The sequence below is a fragment of the Citrus sinensis genome, chromosome 7, assembly GCF_022201045.2.
Source record: "Citrus sinensis cultivar Valencia sweet orange chromosome 7, DVS_A1.0, whole genome shotgun sequence".
NCBI lineage: Eukaryota > Viridiplantae > Streptophyta > Magnoliopsida > Sapindales > Rutaceae > Citrus > Citrus sinensis.
In genome coordinates this window covers 22,071,866-22,082,842 of record NC_068562.1, presented here as the reverse complement: position 1 = coordinate 22,082,842, position 10,977 = coordinate 22,071,866, and the positions used below count along the sequence as shown (strand labels likewise).

General features: G+C 30.3%; 2 protein-coding genes across 2 annotated transcripts in view; both read left to right on the top strand.

Annotated features, from left to right (window-relative positions):
- Positions 1 to 7,631: 7,631 nt before the first annotated feature.
- The window catches only part of LOC102618551 (alternative NAD(P)H-ubiquinone oxidoreductase C1, chloroplastic/mitochondrial), a 50,022-nt gene continuing 46,676 nt past the window's right edge, over positions 7,632 to 10,977 (top strand). Inside the window, exon 1 of the mRNA XM_052444620.1 lies at positions 7,632 to 7,637. The gene's annotated coding sequence lies outside the window, so the exon portion shown is untranslated. The remainder of the gene's footprint in view (positions 7,638 to 10,977) is intronic.
- On the top strand, positions 7,644 to 8,712 carry LOC102618076 (protein DOG1-like 2). The gene has a single exon (XM_006464875.3). It carries the CDS (start codon positions 7,702 to 7,704, stop codon positions 8,563 to 8,565), a length of 864 nt encoding a protein of 287 aa, XP_006464938.1. The 5' UTR covers positions 7,644 to 7,701; the 3' UTR covers positions 8,566 to 8,712.

Here is a 10,977-nt window from a genome sequence, read left to right as displayed (position 1 = left end):
CATATAAGACATTTGAAGATTACTGTACCTCAGTAAGTATCAATATTGTGCATTCGGTTCTACATGTACATGCACAAAATGGATTGACAGAATCATTAATTAAATGGTTACAGATAATTGCAAGAACTTATGTGTACAAAATTATCAATATCTGCATGGATCATGCTATTTTACATGTTACAACATTAGTTCGTCTTAGACCCACTGCTTATTGTTAATATTCTCCATCACAGCTTGTAATTGGTCAAAAACCTAACATTTCTCATCCACGCATTTTTTGTTGTGTTGTTTATACTCTTATATCACCCCTTAGCGCAAAGATAGGACCCCAACATTGTTTGGGGATTTATGTCGGTTTTAACTCACTTTCAATTATCAGATATCTTGAACCCCTTGACGGGTGATCTTTTCATCGCTCATTTTGTGGATTGTCATTTTAATGAGACAATTTTTCCATCATTGGAAAATGAGAAGCCTCTTAAAGTACGAATGAATTTTCTGGGAAAGTTTTCACTTTGCCTCATTTAGATTCTCATACTAGTCTATGTGAAAATGAAATACGAAGAACAATACATTTGTAGTAAATTGCAAATCAACTACTAGATGTTTTACAAATGTAATAAAGGCAACCAAGTCACATACTCCAGCTGCTAATACGTGAGCCTGGGTGGTCATTCATACAGGAAAAATCAAGTATAAAAACAGCTAATGAGTACTTGATTCCAAAGACAGTGCTTCCTAGAAGAGAAGAATAAAAGACCAGGATCCTAATGAAAATGATGTTCAAGCTATAAATGAACCCACATTATCTAAAGCACCAATTCAAGAAGGATTGATGATCCCTGAAGATATACAAGTCCATGAAGAGATAGTAATTTTAGAAGAGATACGAAAACACAAAAATGAGGAAAAGTCTACAATTTATATTTATACAAAGAAAATGTGGGATCTTAATGAAATAAACATCGATAATATATTTTTCATTCACAATAATTACTGAAATTACAAATGATTTTGAGCCTAAAACTGTTGATGAATATAGATAAAGACATGGCTGGCCTCAATGGAGAGAAGCAGTTCAAGCATATTTGACTTCTCTAACTAAACAAAAAGTTTTTGAACATGTAGCCTAGATACCTGAAGATGTCAAACATGTTGGATACAAATGGGTATTAGTAAGGAAACATAATGAACATAATGAAATCACTAGATACAAAGTGCGACTAGTCGCACAAGATTTCTCCCAGAGACCAGATATTAATTATGAAGATACATATTCTCTAGTGATGGATGCCATTATGTTTTGACTTTTAATTAGCTTAGCAGTCTCAGAAAGAGCTCACATGCATCTCATGGATGTAGTGACTGCATATCTATACGGTTTACCTGAAGCTACTATTTATATGAAAATCCCTGAAGGAATTAGAGTGCCTGAAGCATTTAAATCAAAGGATCATAATATGTGTTCAATCAAGTTATGACAATCCTTATATGGATTGAAAAAATCTGAACGCATATGTTACAATCATTTGAGTCAATATTTGATTAAATAAATATACCAAAATGATCATATTTACCCATGCGTATTCATTAGAAAATCTAAATATGTATTTGCAATTATACCAGTTTATGTTGAAATAAACTTAATTGGAACTTCTAAAGAGTTCTAAAAACTACCAAATATTTAAAGAGAGAATTTGGAATAAAAGATTTTGGAAAAATAAAATATTATCTCAGTTTGATCATTGAGCAAAAAATAAACGAAGTGCTTATCTATCAATTATCTTATGTTGAAAAAATCTTAAATTGCTTCAATATGGATAAAGCTTATCCGCTAAGCACTCTTATGGTTGTTTAGTTTCTCGATCCTAAAAAAGATCCATTATGCCCTAAAGAGGATGATCGGGAGATACCTAGTCTAAAAGTATCATATCTCAATGCAATATTTGCTTTATTATATCTAGCTCAATGTACCAAACCAGACATTGCATTCTCTGTTAACTTCTTAGCAAGATTTAGCTCAGCACCAACACAACAACATTAGAATGACATCAAACATATCTTTTGATATCTTTGTGGAACATCGGTCTTGGGGTTATTTTATTGAAGTCAACTGATAAAGAATCCTGACCTTATCGGTTATGCAGATGCAAGCTATCTCTCTAATCCCCACAAAGCCCGTTCACAAACAAGATATCTTTTCACTTACAATGGTATAGCAATTTCATGGTGATCTATGCTGACTTTTGTTGCCACCTCCTCTAACCACTCAGAGATCCTTACATAATATAAAGTAAACAGAGAATGTGTTTGGCTACAGTCTATTATCCATCATCTTCAGAACACATGTAATTTGACTTCTGCCACAGATATTCCAAAAATTATATACGAAGACAACGTTGTTTGTATTGCTCAAATTAGAGGAGGATACATCAAGGGAGATAGAACTAAGCATATCTCACCAAAGTTTTTCTATACTCATGAGCTGCAGTAAGAAAAGAAAATTGATGTCATGTAGATACGCTCCACTGATAATTTTGCTAATGTTTTTACTAAAGTTTTGCCCACATTAACGTTTGAGAAATTAGTCCATAATATTAGCATGTGTTGACTTAACAAATTATCAAACTAATACAAGACATTTAAGGAGATATTTCATTAGGGGAAGCATATCTTGAAGATAAGAAATCTAGCAACTATATTAGACAAATGTGTATTATTTACTCTTTCTTTCAACCAAGTTTTTTTTTCCACTGAGTTTTACTGGCAAGATTTTAACGAGGCAGTATTAAGCACACCTAGTCAAGTATCTAAATGAGAAAGTTCAAAGGGGAAGTATTGTAAACTTAAGTGGTGAACTTTCACCATTTAGAAGAATGAAAAATCCCACATCGGAAATATTACTCCCCCACCCTAGCTCTTGAACCCTATATTTATGTGTGATAGTATTTCATTATTTTGCCAACAATGAATATTAGCTTAATGTAAGCTTAATAACAAGGTAATATTTAGTATCTTGTTTGGTTATGAATTTTTTCTATTATCTATTTATATTATAACACCTATCAAGTATTCGATTATATGTGTTTGCTTGATGAAGTCATCCAAATTTAAATCGATCATATCTGGATGAAATGTAAATTAATTCAAAAATTTATATATGATCCAAACATTGGTTCAAATAAGATTTAGGATTCAGACTACATTGGGACGGCTCTTTTCCAAATTGTAAATCCGATCAGGTTTATCCAGACTCAATTTTGCAAATGCTAACCATTGAAACGACTAATTTGATTTAGATCATTGGCTTCTTAAAATATTCTCATGTTCTTCAGATTATGTTAATCTTTCACAAGCAGCCCCGACACAAATCAAAGCATCCATTTGTCTTTTTTTTTGTGCTCAACTCATGACCACTCATTTTTCTTCTAATAATGGTGTGTTTACTAATTAATAATCGGAATGCATTGGAATTGAAATAGGCTAGAATCAAAATGGGTTGGATTAAGAATAAGGAATGAGAATCGGAATAACATGTTTACTTAAATGTATGAACTAGAATCAAAATAAATTATATTGTCATTGATGGGTTTATTTTATTTTTTTGGCATCAGAATGAATTATAGCAAATTACTAAACTACTCTGAATTTATTATTGTTATTATTATTATTTTTTTGTCATAATAATTGTGATTATTATAATTAAAAAAGCTTATCACAACAAATTTTTTAATAATAATAATTGCATCATCATCATCATCGACAGAAACAATTGGTAGTGAAGAAATAACAACAATGACCGACACGAGCAGCAATAGCGGCCAGCAGCATTGACAGGGAGCAATAGCAACAGTGGCAGGCAGCATCGGCAGTGAGCAACAGCAGCAGCAGTAGGCAGTGAGCAACAACAATGGCAGCATATGGCATTGGTAGCGAGTAGCAGCAATGACAATAGGTAGCAACAGTGATAACGGGTAGTAGCAATGGTTGCGGCGACGATGGCAAGTGCTCAGCGACGACATTGGCGAGCAACAGTGGCAACGAGATCGATTGTGCAGATCCATTTTTTTTCTAATTTTTCAAATAGTCAAATAGAGAATAGAATGGAAATTATAAGATTTCAGTTGGCTAATTTGGTCAATTCAAATAATGGAGTTCTAATTCCTAACTCCTCTCTGCTAATCATTCCTAAATTAGCAGGCCCAACACTAATTCGATTCTCATTCCTCCTCCTTATTTTGAAATCAAACAAATTATTGAATCTCATTCCTTAATATCCATTCCCATTACTAATAAGTTAACACACCATAAATATCATTTTTAGGCTCTCTTTTGCATGAACATTTCAAAACCTGCTTTTCTTAACATATATAGGGAGCCCCTCTTTTTAAACTCAAAATTTTACACAAAATCTCAACCCTTAAATCATACTTAATCCACTAGTTCAAAAACTACAAGTCTATATATATATATATATATAATCATTCTCTATTGACAAAGTGAGGATGCCAGTAAAATACAAAATATATATATATATATATATATAGATTTCAATACACTAACAGATATAAAACACAATCTCTAATATATTGAAATATGTGTTTTATTGTATTTTACTGACAAAGTAAGGATGTCCTCACTATATATATACATATATATATATATAATAAGATAAGGATTTGTAAAATAGAATTTAATTTAGTGCGAATTAATTTAGAAATAACTAAGGTATATATGTAAAAGATATAATAATATAAGCATATAACCATAATCAATTATGTAGAGAAATATCCTCAAGTAAATTTAGGAGCTCATGAGGATGCATCAGTTATGAATATATAGAAATTTATAGTGATATATTTCACTGATACAATAGCAATGTAGGACGTTATTTTAAGATTCTAGAAATTTTTATTATTTTAACACTTTCTGCTTTAATTAAGGTCAATTATGATAAGTGTCTTAGTCTTTTATATGTCTATTATAATTGTGGTTTACTTTCCTTTTTTAAGTTAACTTAGGGAAATAGGTGTTATAAATAGAGAGATCTTGTTATTGTTTTCATAACTGTAATTTTAATTATTCAATAAAATCTCATTTTCTAATTTTTTTTGAAATTATTTATTAAAATCTCTCTTGTAGGGTCGTTTGAATTAGAGCATCATATAATCTTGTTTTAAACGGCTTTAAACGTTATTAAAAATCTCATTAAGTCATTTGAGTTAAAATAAAATTGAATCATATTTCAATTAGAGTGTAAATTAATCGCGTTAACTTGGTTCCGTACTAGAATAATATCTAGTGCTATCTATTCTATCAATACCGCTTCCGCTTAGCCCGCTCCGTCAAATGGCAACTGCGAGCAAGAGAGCACCAGAAAATTTCCTGTTTAATGCTGCTATCGACTAAACTGCCCACTTGCTAATATTTTATATATATGTATAATGCAGAGTTTTTCAAGATATTTATGTAATGCATTTGGTTCAGCGTAAAGAAAGTGGAGAGAGATTCATTGAAAGGTAAGCTAAGCGTTAGCTAGCGGTCCAATTCTGTTCGTGGCATGTGCAGCTAGTTATCGGTTGTTTTTGCTTTATAAATTAATGTTGACAAAGCATGTCATATACATTGAATTAATGTATACGTGAAGAGGAAGCATATCTATACATTGAATTAATGTATACGTAAGGAGGGTAAACCTATTTTTTAAAGTTAATTTAAATAAAAAAATTAAAAAATATTTAAGTTGAAATAAAATACTAAATACATTTTAATGAGACACGAATTAAAATAAAAAAATATCAAAAAAATGTAAAACTATTAAATTCTTAAAATTTTCTAATAACGTCCTACATTAATTTTATAATAATAAAATAAATCAATATTGAAAAAAAGTAATATAACCTTAAAATTTAAGTACATATATAATTTCTAATTCTATGCTTTTAGAATTTTACCGTCAATATTGGCTCAATATGCTCACTCCTTCACAGCCTATATAGATATTGGTTTGAGTTTTCTCCCGTATATCATAGAGTCAATTTACTTTCAAATATTTAATAGTAAATCGAACTCCTTTTAGATCCAATTATCTCAATTTCATATCACAAATTTTATTTTTGAGATTTTGATGTAATTTTGATTGTAAATCATGTAAAATAAAGAATAAAATATAAAAAAAAAACGATAATATTGAAAGTTGTGTTGGCGTTAAAAAAGAAAAAAAAACAACTCTATAATTTTTAGTTTTGACATAGCGTGAAATTAGCATTTGAGTGGCCAGAAACTTCGAATAGAGATGATATATCCAATTACATTAAAGAATAAAGGGATATTATTATTTTACTACTAAAATTTTACTGACATATCATGTCAGTATTAAAATTTACCAAAAAATATATTTTATTATTAAAATTTTACACCGTTTTACATATTTTGATAAGTTGCATAATAAAATACAGTACATTAAAATTTATATTTTTATTATTTTATTTCTTATTTTGATATAGTCGTGATTCTTAATTGGAACACATGTGTGTGTGCACACGCGCGCGCGTGGCTCCTAGAGCATTGAATCCATTTAGTTTTTAAATTAATTATACATGATGTCAGTATCTTGTACAATGCAGATACTATTATGCAAAGAGACAAGTCCAACTGGACAATAAACTAATAACAACAGTAAAAGCCAGTTACACGTCGAACAACATCAGTTAACACCACATGCACCCACGCCCATTGTTTCAAAACCTGGTTTGTTTAAGAGAAAAACGACAAACAAGAAATGACATCTTCTACATCTTTCGAGCGTCTATCATCGCGTCCATTTCCTCTCTTGTGACGTGATCGCCACCAACTGTACCCTAGTTAAAATATCTAGATCTTGTTATCTCATCTCTTTTACATTTATATATTATAAATGTTCCAATCAAAATATGCATTTGTTAGATTCTAAAAATAGAGAAATTTTATAACACATTAGTGATAATATAATATGTGTATTTATTTTAAAAGATCATTAAATAAGTGGTGATTATATTAAATTTAATTATACATATCATACATGTATTAATTAATTGTATTAATTTTGATGTATTGTGAAATTTCTCTTAAAAATATAATTAAATCATATAATTTAATAGTGTAATTTATGTAAAAGCTATTAAGACATTTGACTTAATAGTAATATACCAAACTTTAATAAAGTAAAAAATCTCAGACCCGATCAACACTTAATACATATAAATAGTAATAAAAATTCTTCTATAACTATTCAATTAATTTTTCCCGTTCAAAAATTATCAAAAAAATACTTATAATAACTTTTATAACTATTAGATTTTAATTTTTTTATTATTAAATAAAATATTTTTGTTTAATATAACGTAAAAATCTTGCAATCGGAACATACAGCAGTGGAATTGACTCCAATAACACGGACTAAATAAGCATTTATATAGGTAATTACTAAATTACATTCATCTAACTTACACACACATAAACAGTGTATGGCCCCAATTGTAAGTTAAGGGCTTCCATTTTTATAATTAAATTAGCTGCATGCGGTTCATAGGGTAACCGACCTACTCAGCCACTGCATGTTAGCGCTTTTGTCGTGGATATATTATAAAAAGCCGCAAGTGTATGTGCCAAGCCAGCGGCGTTTTCTCTACTGATTCATTGAACTAAACGAAAGACTTGTCCATGTCCGTGCTCCCAAGCAGCATAGTCACATTCCTTTCATCCGCTGCAGCCATCAGAAACGGTGATAACAATAATTCTGATGGCGAAAGCTTTCAAAAATTCTTCGAGAGCTGGCTTGTCGAGCAAAACCAACATCTACAAGCTCTCATTTCTGCTTCCAAACAGCAAGAAAACAACAGCAGCAGCAGCAATTTTGAAGAACAAGTCCGTGTCGTGGTTGAGCATTACGAGCAGTATTATCGAGCCAAGTCAAGATGGGTGAAGCTAGACGTGCTGGGTATGTTGACTCCTTCATGGAGAAGTTCGCTTGAGGATTCTTTTCTTTGGATTGGTGGCTGGCGACCCAGCATGGCATTTCACTTGCTTTACTCAAAATCCGGCTTACAACTCGAAGGCAAACTCCATGACTTGATTCGCGGGTTGAGTTCTGGTGACTTGGGTGACCTCTCTCCCACTCAACTCACCCGAGTTGATGGCTTACAACGGGTTATAATTAAGGAAGAGAAGGACTTGTCTGAGAAGTTGGCAAAGTATCAAGAGACGGTTGCAGATTCGTCCCTGGTGGAGTTATCACATGTTGTCACTGAGTTGATGAGTACCAATGATGACCGTCAGGATAGCGACCGCAGGCTTATGGATGATCAAATTGAGTCCAATTTCGTAACTAAAGAGGCAAAGTTGGAGGAGATCTTTCACAAGGCTGATGATCTACGGCTGAAAACGTTTAAAGCTGTTATTGACATTTTGACTCCAATTCAGGCCGTCCATTTCCTGATTGCTGCGGCTGAGTTACACTTGAGGCTTCATGATTGGGGGAAACAAAGAGATGCTAGGCATCTTTACGGTGCTACTACCAGCAGCTAACCGACAAGCTTGGTATAAAGCAAAGGCGGCTAGCTTAATCAATGTTTTATGTGTATTTTTTTTAAATCTACTGTTTAAGCTTAATTTCTTGTTTAATTGCTAGTTGGGTTATGCTTAAATAAATATATAAACTAAAAAGTTATCATTGGTAGTGTGTGTATAGCATATTGGATATTTATGCAATTATATTATTTTACAATAATATCTTTGCAATAATTTTTTTAAATAATAATGAAAAAAATTATCAAATTAACCTAAAAGTACCATAAAAATTTATTCAAACATTTATACATTTTATAAAATAATTGTTAGTAAGATGGTTACACAAGTATGGAAAATATTAGTTCTTTATTAGTTCTTTCACATTGATATTTATTGATCAATTTACTAATAAATAACTATTGATTACATTTTAATTAATTTTATAGATAAATTAATTAATATTAAGAATATTTCTGAAATGATATTATTGTAAAAGGAAAGAAAAAGTAATGATAAGAATGTAACATATTTAATTGCAACGGTGTTTTGATGTATTTTTTAATATATAAGAATTAAATGGACACTTAAGTCAAAATATAATGATTAAAGAGAATTTACCCATCAAAATAAATTTAAAAAAGAAAAAGAAAGTTAGTTAGCTAATTCTATGATTAGTTAAATCAAGAACACGAGTGTGATTGGTTTTTAAGTATATTTATTTAAATGATCACCTGAGTTCATATACTAGGGAGGAAGGGGGTAAAAAAATTAATTTGAGTTCACAATATTATAATTATGACTACTCGAAGGATTTCTGTTACAAAAGTTTTGTTCATTATTTTTTATAAATCATTAATATGATAATTTCATAACACTAATAAATTAATAACACATAAAGTATCACAAATACAAGTTTTTTATCTTAACTTTCTTACATCCTAACTTTATAAGCTTATCACTAAATCTTTTTTTGATCTAATATCTTCGAAGATTTTTGTTGGAGATCTTAACACATGTCATTTAAAAAATTATAGATTTAACTTGCTCTTAGCTTCAAGGGAAAAAAAAAAGGGTACAAGGTAAGAAGAGGTGAAGGCAATAAAAAATGGGGAGTTAACTTCTATTGTAGAAAGTTGATTTTAGAATTTTATTTTGAGATTGAAAACAATTTTTTTTAAGAATGAAAAATAAGGGTAATTTAAATCGTCTTAATAAAAATATTTGAACTACGTATCTGTTAAGATCTTTAACAAACCTCTATAGATGTTAGATAAAATATCAAAGATCCAAGTTTCTTTATTTAACATTTAAGATTTTCAGTCAAATGTATATCTAACAATTAATCTGGTATTGGATTTATTAATCAAATGTACTTATAGGATGGCTTAGTTGAACTTCTCTTAATGTAGATAATATGAAATCTCTGCTCCCACTAATCATAAAGGTTGATTCAAACTTTAAATTTTAAGAATGAGGTGAAGAGCTATCGATTATTAAACCAAAGAAATATGATGGTGGTGGAAAAATTAGATATTTCAACAGTGATATATATATTAGTTTGAAAGGAAATATATACCTTCAATAAATCCTTACTTTAATGATTTGTTAAAAAAAAAAAGAAAAAAGTAAAAAAAATATAAAAAAAATAATGAATAAAAAGTTTAAAACAAAAACTACAAGGATTTGCGTTGTGTAGGACGACGGGGATGAAACTCGCAAGTAAGGTCACGTTTTCTTGAAACTGAAGAAAATGTCGTGTGAACAGTAAAGGCAGTACTACATTATTAATATTTTGTAATAATTTTGAAGGAAGTTTACGTCACCCAAAAAAAAAAAAAAAAGTTGTTGTTTGGCGTTAATCGAAATCACGGCTAAACAGCCCACTTACTATTCCCAATCATAATATTATATTGCACCGCTGTTCTCTCTCTCTCTATATATACATGAGTAATGATACAGTCATAAATTTTTGTACAAACTGATGTGGTATTAATTCATTGGTTGAATGAAAATATAAATTAATAAAAACAAATCATGTGGGTCAAGTGATATTAATTCAACCAATCTTATCATGCCACATCAGTTTGTACAAAATAAGTTTGTACAAGAGTTTGTGGCTGTATCATTACTCTATATACATTAAAAACCAAGTATTATGTTACGTCATGAGTATTCTACACAGCACATTCATTTGTAGGGTACTTAAACAACCTTTACCTAAAAGTTATTAAGCCTTAAGCTTCTTGATTAACTAAGTTACAATATTTGCAGAAAATACTCATCTTCTAATAAGTGATGTTAGCGTTAAGATTTGCACTCACCTGCCAACCAAGCTCACATAAGAGTAATAGCCAACTCTCTGAATCCGAGCACCTCACGAAAAATTGTTAGTGGTGTAGAGGCACCACAAGATCAAGCAACTTGTGAGCA